Below are 20076 nucleotides of genomic sequence, written 5' to 3' on the forward strand. Positions count from 1 at the left end.
TTTAGAAAGCAATGCTCTTTCCCCCTCAGGTCAGACAGTCTTTTCTGGCTGATTAAGGCAAGAGCATCTTTTCTTCAAATTCCCCCACTCCACTTCTTTCTGGAAAAAGTCTAACTCTTTAGGCACCCTGCTTTTTTGATCTGAGACAGATAGCAGATTAGAAACAAGAATCTATCTTCCCCCAGTTTTCTCTCACTGGTTAAAAAGACACCTGTAATTAGATTGGATGTCTGCTGTCATTCAATTCTCGAGTTTTTCTTTGGCTCTGCAATCATTAAGCAGTGGGTAGTTTCTAGTAGGCAGTGTTTTCAGACCATTTGTCATTTTTGTTGCAGCAATTATATTTACCTGACAATTAACCATTGGTTGTGGAGAATTATTTCCAAATATTATGCCTGATACATATAGAGAGAGAGAGATGGTTCCTACTTTCACTGAAATAAAGAAACATCAGGAACTTGTGTTTTTAAATATTATTCCTTCAAAATACATCTTCTCAGTGATTACAGAGATTCCTTTTAAGGTAAATCAGTTCTTTAAAATTGTGTGAAATAAAAATGTGTACATGAATCCATTTATTGCAGCGTGAGCTGTTCATTATAGATCTTCATACCAAACGGATCCCCTAGTGTTCCCTGCAGTTGAGTGTTAAAATTATTCCAAAGAACAATCCAGGATACTAATTGGGTCTTGTCATCTGTCTGAAATGGATGAAGGATTTTCTTTAACTTGGCCTCCAAGATAGACCAGCGGTGTGTCAACAAATGGTTTTACTGGGAGGGGAAGTAAATTTCCATTGATCACACTGGCATATCTCCCAGTTTGTGTTTATATCCTCTCAGTCAAGTCCTAAGAGAAATATGTATTGTGTCTCTTGTTGTTCATAAGTCTGAAAAATGGTTTCTTCTTTGAAATCAGCGTAAAGCACCACCCACTGGCTTCCAGAGGGAATTTTTATTTCAAACTTATTTATAAGCTTCAAAAGAAGTTCTGAGCAAAGTAGCAGGAGGCTATGAGTAGTGTGTTTAAAAGTATGCTTAACTTATTACACAACAGACTTGGCTTTGGGGGCAGAGAAAAGAGAAACATAGGAGAGAAAATGTGCAATTGGATCCACCCAGTGTGGTTTCTTAGTTGACTGTAAACAACACACCCAATCCTTAGCAGGGAGTTGGCCTTCGTGTAAATAATGTGTGATATCCTAGGTTTATTTTTATTCTGTTTTCAAAATGAGTATGTATAGCAGAATAAGCTGGAAGGGAGGCAGCCGTAATTGATCAAGATTTCCAGGAACATAAACAAAATATTTTCAAAGCAACCTTTTGCAGAAGAATTGGTGTTAAATCATTGTTGCTAGATGGTATGCCCTGGTTCTATGTAATGGAAGGTTAAACAGATTCTTGAAACAACAAAGACACCCTTCAAAATGATCTATTCTTCCAGGGCAATACAAAAGGGGTTTGCCCATTTTTGTTTTGATTGCTTCAGCTTTAAACAGGAATGGTAATTTCAGTACACGGGCACTTTAGTACCTTGCATGAAAGCAAGACATCAATTCTTGAGATGTAATCAGAAAGTACATTGCCTTATGTTTTATTTCCTTTAATCATTCTTCTCCTTTGATGGAGTGCTGGGCTTTCTAATAGAAAAGGGGAGGTTTAGAATTGCAGGCTTAGAAGAATGGTTTAAAATAGCCATCTTTCGTTTTTAAATTGCCAGGAGCCTGGTAATAACATGTCATTTTGAAGGTAATTGTTAACTATACCGTTACATTGATATAAAAAAAAGAGATCTACCTGGGAAAATAGATGTTAATAGCAAATATGATATTTCCAAGATAATAATTGGAAATATTTTTGAATGATATACCCTATAGTGCATGGCTGAAATACTGACATGCTAAACAGTTGGTTTTTTCATTTATTAGGGTGCATATCATAGTCTCATTGGTAGGATATTCAGTTAGTGATCATCAGGAGATTTCTTTTCACTGATGTTGTACAACTGTCATTCCAGTTCTCATTCACTTTCTCCCAATTCATTTAAATTACAGTATCGATCACACTGCAATTAAATGTTTTGGGGAAATGAGATTCAGTCCTATTAATCTTACTTAATTAACTATTCTAAATCTTAAGAAAAATTATACTGCCTAACAAAGTTATTAATAAAATTAATAAAGTAGTTATCTTTAAGATATCTAATAGTTCTGAAATAAAAGACCAATTTGTTGGGGCATAAACTCATAACTGCTCCTGCAGATCATATGTTGAAACAAGTAGCCAGGAATCACTTTGCGAGGGAAAGTAAAAATACTTAGCTATGAAATCACAAGTGTATAGGATGTATGGGATTTCTGTTTTCTGGAAGGCCCCTTCCAGGTACATATTTAGTGCCATGATGTTGTGCATGTTTTACTCTCTTATTTATTTTTGCCAACAATGTTCCTATTTCAGAGTAACCAGTAATTTCCATTGTAGGACTATGGGACCAAATATTGGAAGTAAACTGAGGACGGCATTTTTAGGAAATGTTTAGGGAGAATAACAGGCAATCGAGGAGATAGATAGCAGAGGTTGTGAGAGAAAAAATAAGACTGTACAAGATAACTGCATTCATTCATTTGCTGTCAGTTACTTCAGTCTGACACATTGGTATGCCTCTCACAATGTGGATGCTTTACCTGCCCTGGCTCATTCTGAGCAGACTTTGACTATTTATTTAGCACAGTAGGACCTGTTCCTTGGATTATCTGCCTAGGCTTAACAGTCTGAAAAATCACTGGGATTTGGATAGGGAAACTATAAGAAACTCAAAGCCTCTTTTCAACATTTACTGAGCACTTACAATGGCTGAGCCACAGGGATTGACACTAAAATGAAGAAAGGAGTAAGACAGAGTGCCTGCCTTCAAGGAGCTCATGTTCTAATGGGGAAGATAGAGAAGTAATGAAAAATGCACCCCATAGTGTGATAGATGTAATGATAGAGCTATGCAAAACAGTTGGCACACAGAGGCGAGAGCAACTAATTCTGCCTGGTCAGAACATTGGGGAAGAAATGAGCTGAGCTCTAAAGGATAGGTAAGAGTTCCCCAAGCAGAAAAGATAAGGAAGGCATTCAGAATAGAGGGAACAGCATGTACAAAAGCAGAGAGGAATGGGACTATGTGAGAGTGATTATAAATAGTACCACTATAGCTAAAACTCAGCATACGAATGAGAGGGCGATGAAAGGAGAGAGTGAAGAAGTAGTCAAAGACCATATAAATCATGGAGGACTTTGCATGCCTTAATAATAAGGAAGGATATGGAGCTATTAAAAGGTGTGGATGATGGTTTGAAGATAGGTATACATGGAGAACAAGAGACCAAGAAATTAAGAAAAACTGAACTAAAGTGAATGGAGAATACAAAACTAGTTCAACATATTTTAAAGAGATAGACCCAACAGGGTGGGGGGTAGAGTTAATAATTAAATTTAGAAAATAAGGAAAACAAGACCCACAGTGATGCCCACATTACCAAATTAGGTAAATACACACATGTAGTACCACTTATAAGATGATTAGGGAGCAAAGGAGGAAAATCAGGGTTTGGTAAGGGGTACAAAAATGATGAAATCAGTTTTAAACTTGTTGAGCTTGAGGTACCTTAGGGGATCCAAATAAAAAGATATAGTAGGTATTTGCACATCAGGTGAGACTCTGGACAGGAGAAAATTTTGGCATGTAGAGGTGGGAGTTAAAGCTGTGAGAATGGAAGAAATTGCCCAAAGAGAATGATTTCACAGGATTTTCCAGCATTTTCATAAGTCAGTATCTCTATTTCCTGCACTGATGATAGATACGGTCCAAAAGAGTGGAAAATTCAAGTCCCTTTCTTATAGCTTTGAAGTGCATTCTAGCGATATGATTTCTTTTCACAGAAGTAGATTACTTTCCTGATTGTGTTTTGCTAAGGTTAATATTAAAATTGACTGATACTCACTTTTCAGGAACCAGTTGCATAGTGAGGGTAATTTTAAGTCAGGCATTTGTGTGCCCAGCATCAGGAGAAAGTCAGTCAGAGATGAAAACTATGCCACAGTGAACAGGACATCATTACAAGTTGGTCATCAAATTTTTTATTAAGGCAGTTAGCATCAGCATTAAAGGAACTGGATGTATTAACCCATTTCACAGATGGGCAAACTGAGGCAAAGCATTGTGGTACTATTGATGGTGGCTCTGAAGTTCAATAAAACCAAGAGTAGTATGTTGCACTCTCAAATTCTTTTATACCAATGCCAAAGCTCCTTCTTGCTTTGCACAATGAGAGAAAAATTAAAATGTTGCTGAAAATGTTGTGTGGTAATTTTTGTTTTTATTTTATTCTCTTTTTTTTTCTTGGATCTAGGAATCATACATAAAGGGAATGGAGAAAATATGTTTATTTCCCAGCAGCCCCCAGTCATATCAACTATAATGGGTAATGGACACCAACGGAGTGTAGCCTGCACCAACTGCAATGGCCCAGCCCACAACAACAAACTCTTTGCTCCTGTTGCTTTAGCTTCTGGCCCTGATGGTAGTGTGTATGTTGGTGACTTCAATTTTGTAAGGCGAATATTTCCCTCAGGAAACTCTGTTGGTATTTTGGAATTAAGGTAAGTCTCTTCTAATCTCTATGTTTACCGGATAAGAAAAAGCAAGAATGAGATAACGTGAAGAGACAAGGCATTGCCAGGAGCAGGATATACAGTTGCCCATATTGTAGCCCTGAAGTAAGATGCAGAAATTAGGGATGCAGGACATAGGTCAGCATGCCTACTCCTCCGACCTGAAGGAAACTTTGAGTACTGCTTTGGCGAACCAGGAAGTGTTGACATCCCTGTATGTGTGGCTTTCCCTATGTGCACTGCCATTACTGACATGGATCTCAATACTTCCAAGTGCTCAGGTAAGTCACTCAACCCCTTTTGGCCACTACAAAGACTGATTGGAAATACCTATTCTGCTCTAGCACATAGGTGTGTTGCCAGATTCAAAAGGCTAACCTTTCTAAACTCTTCAGGTCCAATCTTTTGAAGTGGTCACTTCATATAAAAGAAAATGTAAGTCTGTGTTTACATGGCATGATATAAAAGGAAGAATGAGTTTTTTACCCTTAAAAGCTCTATCCCAATGGGGAGAAAAATGATTAAAGTATTCATCTTGAGACTTTCTTATACTGTTCTAGGAATTTTCTTGAAAGTACAAAGTCAAAACACCTTGAAAGGAATTCATACCTTATAGTAGTTAATGTCCTGAACTATGTAAACCGTAGTTTAATCAGCTTTGTTTTATCCCTTCGGGCCTATAAGACACAAATACATGCCTTCTGGAGTCCTAGAAAGGGAAAGCATCCACCTCCATCCCAGCAGGATAGACAGACCTGTTTCTTCTCCCATAGCTAAATTGGTAGAGCCTTCCTTCTAGTTGGTTGTGGCAGCTTTATCTTTGCCATACATCTTTGGAACTTCAGGCTAAAAGTTTCTCTAGGTCCCGGAAGATTTTGATGCTATAATATATTTTCATCCTATAAACTGCTGTATTAAACAATTGTTGCCTCAGGCATCACCTCATTGATCAGAGACTTTGAGGGAGCATCTTAAATGTACAGAGCACCGTCAAGGCTAGTCAAGGCACATGAAAAGTCTTAGGTCATTTTCATTCAACACTTCTGTTCACAGGACCATGGAGATTTGAATACATTTGGACATTCATCTAAATTTCTCGTATTCTTGTGCTTGCTTTGGAATCTACCTCCCTTTTCTCAGACTTAGTTAGTCCTTCACACCTAGCAAGGGAAATCTTCTAGTCCCATGCCCCCATCTATTTTTCACATTAATTCACTCCAGTTTTAATACATTCCTTAATTAGAATTGCAAACGCTGTCATAGAGAAGAAAGCTGTTAAATCCCTTGGCTAATAAAAAAATGGACTGTAAAATTAAGATTTTAGAAAGATAAAGCACATCTATAGAGTCTAGAGAAGGACTAATTCATACCACCCTGCCCTAATCAAATGTTCATATACCTCAGGATGTCACAGGGACTTGTCATTTCCAGAAGTATATCTCTTTGGGCAACTACTTACTGGGAAACCAAAGAGAAAGGCTAGGATGGTTGTATGCCTAAACTTGGAAATGATTTATACAACATTCTAGATTGTTTTCAAAATCCTAGAGATGCTCAGTCTACATGATGCCAAACATGGACGGAACACTGAACAATTCATTCACCATCTGAAAGTTTCCAGTTATACAGATAGGGACTGTCAGGTAGACAGAGCCTCTTGTCTTGCTGAGCCTATATACTGAACCCCTATAAAACTAATCCTATATAGCCATCTCCTCAAAGAAAAAAATCTTAGGATTACCTATAAAAGCAACGAAAATATTACTATAAAGAAAATCCAGCTAAATATAGTCCTTTTTATTATAATTTAAATGCAAATTTCCCTAAGGTGGAGCAGTTGTCATTCATTGATGAGATTCTCCTTGGTCAAGGATCCTTAACAGTTCACAAATTTGCATTTTAGTCCAAAGCATCTTATGACCTTCAACACAAAGTCATTTGAAAAATAAAATAGAATAACTTGGACCCTAATTCCAAAGTAATTTTCTCAGTACAAAGAAAAATTAGTTTCTGACAGTGTGAAGTATTGTCCAGTCCCTTTATTCAGTCTTACACCACAGCACTGTTTTCTCCCATTGTCACAGCTCTTCAAACACAAAGGCTTGCTCACACACCCAGGCTCTCCCACTTAACCTGAGTCTCCATAGCTGGCTCTTCTGAGCTAACATCCTTTAGAGTAGCTCTTCTTAACATTTTTTTTTTAAATTCTCAGACCCCTTGAAAATCTATAGGAGTGGGCAAAAGTAAGTTTACAGTTGTTGATATGGAAAAATATATCATACAAGAATCCTATCTAATAAAAGAGAAACATGGTAATTGGCATATGACTGCTACCCTTCCCATTGGCTAATCAGGGCAATATGCAAATTAACTGCCAGCCAAGATGGCGGCCGGCAGCCAGGCAGCTTGAAACTAACATGAAGCTTGCTTACTTCAGTGACGGAGGACTCCAACATTCCCCGCCTGCCTTGCCGGCCTCTGAGCTTGCAGTTTAAGAAACATAGTAACAAATATAGACGCTAAACAAAACCCCAGAAACCTGCTTTCAGTGAGCCCGGGATCTCAGAGCTGGAGTTATACATTGTTTCGATTATAGAACCAAAACAAACCAGATACCTTCTTTCAGCAGCGGAGGCCTAAGAGCTGGAGCCTCAGAGCTAAAGCTGGCCCAGAATAAAAAAAAAAAAAAAAAAGAAAAAAAGGAGCAGTTGGGAGCTTCAGTCACCCTGAAAACAGCCCTCAGCCCCTCACCCAGACTGGCCAGGCACCCCAGTGGGGACCCCCACCCTGAAGGGTGTGTGACCAGCTGCAAACAGCCATCATCCCCTCACCCAGGCTGGCTAGGCACCCCAGTGGGAACCCCCACCCTGATCCAGGACACCCTTCAGGGCAAACCAGCCAGCCCCACCCATGCACCAGGCCTCTATCCTATATAGTAAAAGGGTAATATGCCTCCTAGAACCGGGATCAGCGGAGCCGCAGGCCTCCCAGACCGGGATCAGTGGAGCCGAGAGGCCTCCCGACACCGGGATCAGCGTGACAGGGGGCAGCGCCCAAACCCCCTGATCGCCCTGCGGCTCTGTGTGTGACAGGGGGCAAGGTCACAACCTCCCTATCTGCCCTACTCTGTTCGTGACAGGGGAAGGCGCCCCACCCCCCTGATCAGCCCTGCTCTGTGCCTGATAGGGGGGAGCTCCAACCCCCTGATCACCCTGCGGCTCTGTGTGTGACAGGGTGCGGCGCCTCAACCCCCTGATCGGCCCTGCTCTGTGTGTGACAGGGTGCGGTGCCCCAACCCCCTGATCGGCCCTGCTCTGTGCATGACAGGGGGCAGCGCCCCAACCCCCTGATCCGCCCTGCCCTGAGTGTGATGGGGAGGTGCCCCAACCCCCCAATCGGCCCTACCCTGAGCGTGACTGAGGGTGGCATCACAACCTCCCGATCCGCCCTGCTCTGTGCATGACAGGGCGCAGCGCCCCAACTCCCCAGTTGGCCCTGCTCTGAGCCTGACCAGGGGCTGCACCTAGGGATTGGGCCTGCCCTCTGCCACCCGGGAGCAGGCCTAAGCCAGCAGGGCATTATCTCCCGAGGGGTCCCAGACTGCGAGAGGGCACAGGCCAGGCTGAGGGACCCCCCCCTTCCCCCCCCAAGTGCACAAATTTTTGTGCACCGGGCCTCTAGTAAATAATAATACAAGAACAAGCTCTGTGATTTGTGTACTCACAACTGTAAACTTATTTTTGCCTACTCCTGTATTAAAGACTATGGACCCCCTCCTCAGAAAAAAACAGATTCAGATAAAATCATACATATAATTTCAGGTTCTCACATATTTTCCTTCTCTCCCTGCATCCCCTCCCCCAGCAACCTACTGTGTGAATGCAGCCCTTTCATATACTCATGTGTAAGAGTCTGTGTATTAGGTTCAAGAAGAAAAAAATAGTTCTCCCTTCTTTACTCCAACACTCCTGTGATTGGCCATCAGAGAAATTAATTGACTGAATATGCAGGAACATTTTGACCTAATTGACAGGTAACTCCCTAACTGTGTGACTATAGTCAAAAATATCAAACCAGTTTATATCAACAAACATTATCTGTCATGTTTACTGAGAAACTAATATAGTGCTTATTAGATTCAGTTACTTTAAAAGTATCTATCCTGGTCAGTAGCTTATACTGTGTACATTGCATCTTTCACATGTAATTGGTGAATTTCTCCATTTGCTTTATAACTTTTCCAGATTTGAACTTTCTAGAGAGAAATATGTTGATATAATAACGCTTTGCTATCTTAAGAACCATAATGTTCATTGAGTTCTACTGTATATAGATAAAAATTTTATTTTGTACCAATTTTTTGTTAAAATCCGTTAATTTACTTGCCCCCCCCCATGTGCATATAATTCATCTTACTTGGTTGAGTCATTTGTTTCCTTGGAAACACAGACTAATATAGTCATTATGTTATTTGTTGCATTTATAGCTGTACCTAGAAGAGTAATATTTTCAATAGGTTATTACAGAAAGGGATAGAGAATGTTCTGTGTCTTCACTTTCTGTCAGGTTATTCATTATATAAGTTAACTGCTCTGTTCTCTACTTCCCTATCTATAAAATTGACTTCAAGTTAATATTTGGGCATCCTCTTACATGTTTTATAAAGTTTCATTTGTTTTAAGATCCACAGATTATAGTTCTCAGCCCAAAGTTTGATGACATTTTGAGAGAACATAAAGTTTGCTCCTCTAGGATGTCCTTCTAGATTTCCTTCTCTTCCATCTTCTGTTCCATATTGGGCCCCACTGAACAATTCCAGATGCTTCTTGACATTTCAAAAATTGGAAGACTATAGATTTTTTTTCTAACTTAGCTCTGCTGATCTAAACTGTCCCCAACCAAGTTTCTTTCATCTGACCTCAAAAATAATTTCATTGGTTGCCAATCATTTATTTCATCTAGCTGGTCCCCCACTGGCTGAATGGGGGTGGGGGGCGGGAATAAGGGAAAGTCAGTTATGGCTTTATCATTAGCAATATGCCAAGAGCAACAGTATTATTTCTTTTTATTTAAGTATATAGTGCCTTTTGCCTATTCACTGTAGATTTCACACATATGTACATACCTTAGTGCTTTCTTTCAGTGGGAAATTGAGGTAAAAGGAGAGCTTATAACACCATGTAATTAAATGTGAGGGTCAAAAATACAATATTTGAAGATTTTTTTAAAGATAGAGTCATTTCTAATTTAGGTCTAGGTATCTCTAGCGATTTGCTTCTCATGTTAAAGTTTTATACACACACACATATTTCTGTAACACCAAAGGGACATCACAGATTTGTGAGCTTACTGTTAGAAGAGTCTAGAGCAGTGGTTCTCAACCTTCCTAATGCCTCGACCCTCATGTTGTGGTGACCTCCAACCATAAAATTATTTTCGTTGCTACTTCATAACTGTCATTTTGCTACTGTTATGAGTCATAATGTAAATATCTGATATGCAGGATATATTTTCATTGTTACAAATTGAACATAATTAAAGCATAGTGATTAATCACAAAAACAATATGTAATTATATATGTTTTTTCCGATGGTCTTAGGGTCGTTTGACCCCCAAATGGGTCGCGACCCACAGGTTGAGAACCGCTGGTCTAGAGACTCTTCTAGTCCATAGACACTCTGGTGTAACATAGTGCCCATTACATCCATGACATTTGATTATCTCTACTTTGTTTGATCTCTTTTAATAACAGGAAACTTAAATAGCTCTCTAGACAGCTCATTACATCTTTGGAGTACTCTATTAGAAAATTGTTGCTTATATTGAACTAAAATCTGCCTTCATGGAACATCCACTCAGTAGTGGCAAAGGTTAATGTCTGAAGCAGCCCAGAAGCCATGTCCCTCTTTACCTGATAAACTTTTATCAGTATGAAGAGATATCATAGGTTCCTGGGCTTTTTCTTCTTCAGTCTAAATAGCCCAAGTCCTTCAACTATTTCTCATCAACTATGACTATTTCTTTTTCCTTTGATTATGGTCTTTAGGACACTTTTTAGTTTTCTAAATCTAACAGGGATAAGTATATAAGTAAAAATAGGAGACACATATCAAGTTCTCTGCAAAAATTCAAATATGAATACCTGTCTTACTCTCCTCTTGTCTTCTAATTTCAAAAAATCTATTAGAAAACCAATTAAGCATGACAAGAAATGATTTATTCTTTATAAAAACCCTATGTTGTTATTGTTCAAGATGCTGTTAATCTCCACAATTTATTGTGTTCTTTCCGTTAAAATGAAAGAAAGAAGAAAATAAGAGCCTGGCAATTTTTTCTTGGTACCTTGAGTATTTTGGACTGGACAAATGTCAATGTAACATGAAAATTTATCTTGATTTTACTCTTTCCTATACAGTGACTGGTTAATATTTACCACATTGTTCTCAGGACTCAACTCCTGGCATTGACTGAAGGTTAAGTAGAACAGGAATAACACCCACTTGGGGGCAGTTAGCATGCTGAGGGGCAATGGAACTTTTAGAGCACTCTGCTGAAAAAACAAATGGAACCCCAACTTTGAGATTTCTGATAATATCTGAGAAATGACCAAGAACCATCCTTCTGTCAACAGCACTGAAGCTACAAATAGAGAAACACTCATGTAGATTAACTAGGTGGTTACCTCCCCAGTGTGATCTCATGTCTTATCAGTAGCTTTCAAAGGTTCCCTCCAACTCACCCAAAAACATCTTCACTGGCCTTGCATAGTGCCCCAAATTTCTACTCTAGAAAATGTGTTCCTTTAAGTTAAGACATTGTATCTCTAAGCGTTCCCACAAGAACCTCTTTTAGAATGACCCATCGAGCTAAAATCCTCCTTAGTCCCTGGGCATGGATTCATTTGTCAGATTTATTTTCAAAGGAACTGCTAGCTGAAAGCAGGACCCTAAAACACAAGACAGGTAAGTTGTGATAAGGGCTATAGACAGGGCTGGAGCAAGGGGGAGGCTAGTCTTAGATAAGTGTAGTGGCATTGGAAGCACTAAGATGTCAGTGAATGGCAGGAATGGGAACTTGGTCTTCTGAGGAAGAACACCAGGGAAGGATGAGCAGGAAGGAAAGTCTGTTCTTCAACATTAAATATTTCAGGCTAAGTACTAAGGAAAGAAGCTGAGGAGAGCATGAAGAACAAGTAAAGTGTTGCAGCCACCACTGAGCAGGCCAGGCAAATTCTCATGATTCCAGGTCACTAGACAGCAACTTCAAAGTTGGCATAGTCTCTCTTTCTCCATCTCCCATGTCACGAAAATATAAAAAGAATAGGTCGGACATCATACTAAGTGAAAGTATTCCTATTCTATGATTCCATTTATATGTACTATCCAGAATAGGCAAATCCACAGAGACAGAAAATAGATTAGTGGTTGCCTGGGGCTGAGGTAGGTGGGGAATAGGGAGTGCCTGCTAATGGATACAGGGTTTCTTCAGGAGATGATGAAAATGTTGTGGAATTGGATGATGGCAATGCTTACACATTTCTATGGATATACTAGAAACTACTGAATTGTACTTTTAGAAGGGTGAATTTTATGGTGCATGAATTATATCTCAATTAATTTTTTAATTAAAAAAGTATAGATGGCTCCTTTAATCATATAGATACTGAACAAAATCAAAGATCAACTTCAAAATCCTACCATCAGGAGTGTTCCTTGTTCTAAAAAGATTTGTAATTCTACTCCTTTCTCCTCCTAACTCATGGCAAGCTTCAAGTCAGTCAATTGCCAAGTGGCAGCACCACTGATGGGCTAAGGCCCTTGTGAAGAGCTCACACACTGGCACCTCAGCATGCAGTCAGTTGCTAGCTAGACAGCAGACCGACTTTGGTGGTGGCTCAATGCTAAATCCTTAACTAAAAGTAATTCTGAGACAGAACAAGGTCACACACTGGAAATAAATTCCATCATTTTCACTTCCTCTTTCTGAGATATTAATGAGAGAAGCTGCTCTGCATAATATGGGACATCTTTCCAAATTCAGAGTGACATTATTGGCAGGATCAAAAGCAGCTGCTGAAAAGTCAAACCATCCCTTTCCCCCCTCCTTGCTATCACCTAAGATGATTCTGTACCATGAGAACATGTTGTGGGTAAAATCATGTTTTAATGAGGTCCTTCTAGTACTTTCACAACTCATCTTCCTCCAGGAGGATCAACCATGTAACAGTGATTAAAACCACCCTCCAGCACACTCAGCCAGGATTGTAGAGGCCACAAAAACAAGCAAGTGCCCAGAGACAAAGAAACTCAAAAAGGTTCAAATGCCTGAGGCCAGGTTTCTAATCAGAGCTCCCCTTCTTACCTTTTGACCTTTTGTGTCAACCCACAGGATACCTACCCTTTTGAGGCAGGCCAGAGAAAAGGAAAAGTCAGTGGATCGTGACCTGTGGCCCAACTAGTAAAATCCCAGGAATATTGTCTTTAAAGAGCGTTGAATTAGTAGTAGCAGACAGCTTCAAATGAAATCATGTTGTGTCTTTTCTTCTTGCCTGATGTTCTGAAGAATAAGAATATTTTCTAGTTTAGATAAAAAGATTTGTTTTCTTTGTGTTTTTCCAAGTGACATAAAGGGCCAGATTTAAAAGGATTTTAAAATTAAAATGACTATATTTCACAGATGATTATAGTCTTCTAATTCTGGGCAGATTTGACCCAAAGTCAGGCTTGTCAGGCTGCACTCCCTATGTGAGAAGCCTCATAGCAGATCCCAGAGTGAAATACCCTGTGCCTAATGGCTTACAGATCAGGGGCCCCCAACGTGTTCTGCTTCTTTTGATCTGATAGTGCTGTTTCACCCATTGCAGTTGCCCGTTGGAGCTCGAACAGCTGGAACACACAAGGACCTAGTAGTTGATATACATGATATTTTACTGAAGCTATTTTGATGCCAGGGACATTCTGTCATGGTCTAAGAGAAAAACCTTTATACTTTAAATTTAATTTTTTAATATTGCTGAGTAATGTACTAATGTGCACAAGTAATGTCCTCATCTTATCTCTTGAGGTCATATAAATGTCTTAGGGTTTGGTTTGGGATGCCAGTAATCTTGGAATGTCCCACAAGACCCAGTAATAAAACAGGGATTTTGCATTTTGATAAGGTGGCTTTCAAATCAGAAACTAGAATGCTCAGGCCCTTGGCAGTGGCTACTTCCTGAAACCTCAGCCCAGCTGTTTTTAAACCTTATTTTGTGTCTGAATCACCAGCTGAGTTTGTTAAAAATAAAATCCCCAGGTTCCTCTCCCACCTCGAGGTTCTGACTCAGTATGACTAGGAGAGCCCCAGGAAACTGCACACATGGCAAGAGCCCGAGTGATTCTGATAAAAATGGTCCAGAGAGGGCTTTTTGCAAAAACTGCCTTAGAGCTTTGCCCACCCACCAAACAGGATGTTCAATCACCTTGATACCATCTTAGCAGGAGAACCAGCAGTGATTGGGTCCACTCAGGCTTGCATATCTGACTAAATGATCCCTCCCCATAGAGTCTCTCTGACAGCCACAAGCTGAGTTAGGATTGGTGTGTCTGGTGAGATTTGCCCTGTTGAATGATACTGATGCCTCTCTATTTACTTTTACTTGCTACTCGTGGATACCTTGTGCACCCTAGAAACAGAGACACCAGACATAGGTAAGCAAATCACATGGGCAGCTGCCTAATGCCCCTTCTTGCCTAAGAGGCCACTTCCTAATAATGTGCTAACAGGGAAATTTTACTTCTTAACTAAAGTTAAAGGAGTAATGTGAAAGTGAACTTGGAAATTCTGACTCAGGTAAGTTTCTTCCAAAAGAAGAGAATGCCACTAAGTGGGAATTTGCTGGAGGACCAGAATATACTGAAAAGATATGAAGGGAAAGCTTGTTGCTCCGCACTTTAGTGGAAAGCAAGGCCTTAAGTCTCTTCATTTTTTCCTTGGGTGATATCACAACTGAGACTGTATGTTCCAATAGCTTCAATGCTTTCCAGTTGCAGGTAGAGAGAGGGGGAATGCAGCAGGCTTCCTCAATCTAGAAATACAGTTGATAAGAATAATAAGAGACAGTGACCCCATGATCTTCTTGAGCAAGATGTTTCCTTTTTTCTTTTATGTGACCTCGTGGTTTTTAGTTCTTCTCACCAAAAAGAAATAATAAGAAAACTGTAAACTGACCATTTACCAACAATGACACAAAGCTCCAAAATTAATCATAATGAGTATTTCTGTTCAATTTGTTTATGCATTACACTTGTCAAAACTGTTCTAAATTACCTGAAATTACCAAGGAGAAAATTGAATTTGTTCACTTCCGAATGCCAATTGTCATCACAATGGCACTGATAGGATTTTTAATTTGGATTTTGTTTGGGAAGATGCCACTTCCTAAATGCCAGTGCACACGCTCAGCCTTGTTACTTTAGCATAACTAATTTCTTAAACAAATTAGGTTGGTTGTCAAATTGCTTACTGGTAAAGTGTTGCATAGTATTAATTATAAACATTAATTGCCCATTTTACAATCTATGTGATTTTTAACTAGCGTGAATGAAGTGATTTTTGTTCAGTTGAAGGGCGTTGCCCAAATGTAAAACTAACCAGAAGGTGACAGTAAGTCTAACAATGAAGTTATAAAAGAAATCTTCACATATCCCAAATTGCAATATGCATTTAGACATGAGGGATTCGAACAAATTGGAATTTAGTCCAGTGTTTTTTCTTTGTCAGGTTTGGCATGTTTTCAGAGAGTAAAAAGAAACCAATCTGAAAAGAGCTGAAGTACGCTTGGGAAATGGCATGAAATAGTAAGAAATGACATATCAGTATAGGAGACCTTCCTGACTGTTGGCTGTCAAGAAAATAACATTAATCAGATTTGAATTTGGTTTGTTGGGCTATTCCATTTTCTAAAGGCCAGTGCACAAAGTTTAAGAACAGCTGCGCTAAATAGGATATGCTGCTCAGTTAGAAGAAGGCAAGAACACACTGATTTTTTTTTTCTTTGCCACCTTTAGAACCAGAATATTCTGAAGGTATTTTGTACTCTCAGTCACATATGATCTAATTTACTCTAGGTCCAGGCACAGGCTTGTTAGTGACCCTGGGCAAGCCCTCTATGTGTCTGGGTTTCCCCAGCTGAGATTTGAGGAGAATGACTATTCTAACTTCCCTCACAGGCACATTGGGAGTATTTGTTAATAAATGAATGTAATACATTCCAAAGTGCTTTTGTATGAATACCATTTCTCTTAGAAAAACAGCCCATGGACTTTTCCTAAACAAAACCTGATTCATCTGGCTTAGGTGAAACTTCCATAAACAGGCTACCGAAGTATTGAAAGTTGTTTTCGGGAAGGGTTGTGACCCTTCTCCTTTAGTCTAGAAAGATATAAGGGCACTGAAGAAATTTTATTCTGAAGGCAAAAATTCAACCAGATATGTAAACACTTTTACTCAAACCTGTATTTAAGCAGTCTTTGCTACAGAGATGCCTTGTCTGACATGACTGCCAAATCAATTCTGGAGTCTGTTGGGGCGCTTTAAAGTTTATTTACAGCAGCTGTCATGGTGGTTCCAGGGTTGAAGATGTCCCTGGAATCTACCGGATTCTCTTATTTGATGAAGGTAAGTAGAAAAAAGTCAAGTATTCCAATTGGACCTGATTTTTTGCCAATTAAAACTCTAAACTGGGTCTTTCATCAGTATTTGCAAGCCTTTACTATCCTTCACATGCATAAATATGCTTAGAGGGCAAATACAATTACAAATAGAATCAGGAACATGCCAGTCCTTAAGGATATCTTAATTATTCCGATGACCTCTCCCCTCCATTTTGCTTGGCAAGTAGCCAAGGCCTGAACTCTTCCATGTCTTAGTTTCATGTCCTTCAGTTCAGTTTAGTTCAGCACTTACTGAACATCGACCCTGTCAGACACTCTGTTGGCACTGGAGATAGAGAGATGAATACAGTTCCTACCTGCAAAGAGCTCACAGTGTAGTTGCAGGAGAGATATGTGAAAATAAAAACGCTTAATGCCCAGCACCCAGATCTCAGTTTCCAATACCATTCTCCAATAAAAGGAACCAGGGGTCCTTAGAGAAATGACTCATTGTAATACTGGGACAGGGATTACATAAGATGAACCTGGAGCATCTTGTAGTTCCAAAAACGAAGGAAGTGGGAAGGAAGGAAGGAAGGAAGGAAGGAAGGAAGGAAGGAAGGAAGGAAGGAAGGAAGGCCGGCCCCTCACTAGTGGGGGTATGTCAAAGGGGCACACCAGCCAATAAAAATTCTGCTCTCAAGGGTTAAAGCTAGAACAATTTCAGTAACAAAATAAAGTATCAGTTTACAACAGGAGCTTGGAAGGATGATAGTGTCTGCAAATGAGTCAGGAAGCCTGGAAGAGAGGTAGGTTTATGAGGGATAGGAACGGCAGGAAAAGAGAATAACTTCATGTTTGGGAATTGGTGACTGTGAGACATCCGGGCAGTCATCTAGTGGGTATTTGGAGAACTGGGTATGAAAAGTATGTATGAAAAAATGACCTCCTGGGACTTATTCTCTTCTGCTTTTTCCTCTACCCACAATGGATGGTATTGAAATATCAGCATTATTATAGGTTAGCAGTGGCAGTGAATTTTTCTATACTCAGATCCATTACTAGAAAAATGAAGTATCCATCTACTCAGTACATAAGAAGGAAGGTACTTGAATTCTTTCATCTGTTAAGAGAATTTTCCATTTGTGTGATGAAAGGCAGCCCCCAGGGTTGTATACTGAACAAATTTCTTTGAATAACTTTACCTTTCTCTTCCTTAGCACAAGTCCTGCTCACAAATACTATCTGGCTATGGACCCTATGTCTGAATCACTTTATCTATCAGACACCAATACTCGAAAAGTCTACAAGTTGAAATCTCTTGTGGAAACAAAAGATCTGACTAAGAATTTTGAAGTGGTGGCAGGAACAGGTGATCAGTGCCTTCCATTTGACCAGAGTCATTGTGGAGATGGTGGGAGAGCATCGGAAGCTTCACTGAACAGCCCTCGAGGTAAAAAAAAAAAAAATTCTTTGGTGATCTGAAGATTTAATTTAATTTCTCCAATTCTTAAGACCATTGCCATGCTGTAGTCTATCTCAATATGCCTCTATCAGACATCTCAAGTCTATCCCAGAAGAAAGGAACAGTCAGGATTAAATTTTAGCCAATATGCATTAGTATAGTCATAACTGTTATTAAAATATTGAAATGCTACTTTTCTGGTTGATAATTGTTATCCAGAGCCCCCTGAGTGCCTTCCTGATACCCCAACCTCTCCTCAGGTATTACTTCCTAGAAACTCCCAACAGTCCAACAACTAAATGGTTAATTACTAGCTGGCAGAGAGCCTCAAAAATGCAGGCTTCTTCTACCACTGTTAACATTTAAATATGTTGAATATCTCACAGACTCTAGACATTTCTGGCTTTTGCTTAACAACCAACCTTTAATGAACCTTTTCTCCATTAATTTAAATCATTCTTGAAGCTATGTATATTTTCAATTTATATCATCCTTTGGATAACAAATTCCAATTCTTTTTGCCTTCTGTGAAAGCATGGCCTTTCTTTTTATTTGTCCTAAATTTACTTCTCAATCCTTACGGACCAATGCTCGGTTCTATTGCCTGGGATTTGTTAATAAATCTGTGCTCTTCCAATTAGCTTCATGATTTTATAGACCTGGATCATATTGCCATCTTATGCCATAAGCTGAAGGATCAACTTTTAAGTCTGTCATCATAAATCATCCACTCTATCTGCTTAATTATTTACTCGTTCTTCTCTATTCCTTCTTCAAGATGGTGTGTAAGTGTGTGTGTGTATGTATGTGTGCTTTTATTTTAGTTGGTTTTATGAAGTGTTCATTTTAGTGGTTTTTAAGAAGCCAATGTGATCTCTTTTAACTATTATACAAATAGAACACAACAGTTGCACAAAAATTAAAAAAATGCAAAAATATTTTAAATAAAGTCACCCATAATCCTATCACATATAGAAAACCACTGTTAACATTTTAGTATATATCTATCTAGACTTTTTTCTATGCCTACCATATATTTTATTTTCTACTAATGGAGTCATCTTACAGAATGCTGTTCTAAAATCTGCTTTTCATACTTAATTTATTATGAACATCTTTCCATGCCAAAAAAGATACAGTGAAGCCAATGTGTTTAATTTGTTAGATGTTCACTTATTATTTCAAATATTAAGAGTTTACTCTTTAGTCATTTGACATTTGCCATATGGGATTAAATTCCAACCACAATCAAAGTTTAAAGCTTTCCCTTTCTTCAAGGCCATATTCAAGTTATATCTGCGCCTTTCATAAAACCCCCTGGATAATCACAGCCAATTAAATCTGAATTTCTTTAACAGTGTCTACACTACCCAATTAGCACTTGATTATATTTTGCCTTATTTTACTTAGCAGTTCTTTCATGAACGGGAGGGTTTTTTTATTACTGAAGTAAGCTGCTTGAGATGAGAAACTACATCTAATATTTCTTTTGAATCTTCCCCACCTCGTTGGCAATATCTTGCACAGTGTGGGATCCACTACACATGTTTATTGTGTAATTGATCAGTTAAGTAACTTTTACCTACACCAAGTATTCCTAAGAGGAATTTCAGTGGTGCTTAAAGCAGATAAACTTGTTTCCTTAAGGGAACGTAAGTCCCCAAGTATCATGTTAAAGTGTTTTGAAATGTTTTTTTCTTCTCTGGTGCCAGCTTTCATTTCTTACATGTAGTAGGTCCACATCACATACTTGAATATTGAATGCAGAACTCAGGGGCAACATATAATTAGCTCATCTTTCAGGGAAATATGGGCTGGGTCCCACCTTTACACAGGTTTAAAACACTTGTGAGTATTTTAAGGTTTTCTGCATAAGAAATATGGAGGAATCTAGCTTGTATTATGCCTGAAATAGACATCCTCCTGAGTTGCCACTAATATGAAAACCACTCATCTCATCTACCACATTCAACCTGCCACATATTGGCTTTTTCAAATAAAGCAGATAATCGGTTCCTTGCAGATCCCCCCCCCCCCCGGCCCCCTTGGAAAGTAGCAGTAATAGAATCCTGATGAAGAGGATTTACATGAACTCCTGAAGCATCAGTAATGAGAGTGCCAAAATTTATGTATCTATTAAAGTTAATATTAAACTAAGTTTTTCTTGTCATAGCTAGTAGTGCATTTTCCTTTGGCTATATTTACTCATCTTTCTATCCAAAAGTGGCCTTTACAATAACCTGGTATTCTTGATTGGTCCCAACGCATTCAGGAACCCTAAGAACATCTGGCTGAGGATTCAGATAGCTGAATGTCTAA

The 20076-nt window shown here is 39.1% G+C and overlaps 2 protein-coding genes across 2 annotated transcripts in view; both read left to right on the forward strand.

Moving 5' to 3' along the window:
- Nucleotides 1-5727, forward strand: part of LOC118653373 (teneurin-1-like) — a 64646-nt gene extending 58919 nt beyond the window's left edge. The window contains exons 9-10 of the mRNA XM_036304118.1: nt 4397-4646; nt 5712-5727. Coding sequence (XP_036160011.1) covers nt 4397-4646; nt 5712-5727 — 266 coding nt within the window. The remainder of the gene's footprint in view (nt 1-4396; nt 4647-5711) is intronic.
- Nucleotides 5728-14201: 8474 nt separating this feature from the next.
- Nucleotides 14202-20076, forward strand: part of TENM1 (teneurin transmembrane protein 1) — a 124905-nt gene continuing 119030 nt past the window's right edge. Inside the window, exons 1-2 of the mRNA XM_036305883.1 lie at nt 14202-14348; nt 17513-17745. Coding sequence (XP_036161776.1) covers nt 14266-14348; nt 17513-17745 — 316 coding nt within the window. The 5' untranslated portion in view covers nt 14202-14265. The remainder of the gene's footprint in view (nt 14349-17512; nt 17746-20076) is intronic.

The sequence above is a fragment of the Myotis myotis genome, unplaced genomic scaffold, assembly GCF_014108235.1.
Source record: "Myotis myotis isolate mMyoMyo1 unplaced genomic scaffold, mMyoMyo1.p scaffold_m19_p_4, whole genome shotgun sequence".
Classification (NCBI taxonomy): domain Eukaryota; kingdom Metazoa; phylum Chordata; class Mammalia; order Chiroptera; family Vespertilionidae; genus Myotis; species Myotis myotis.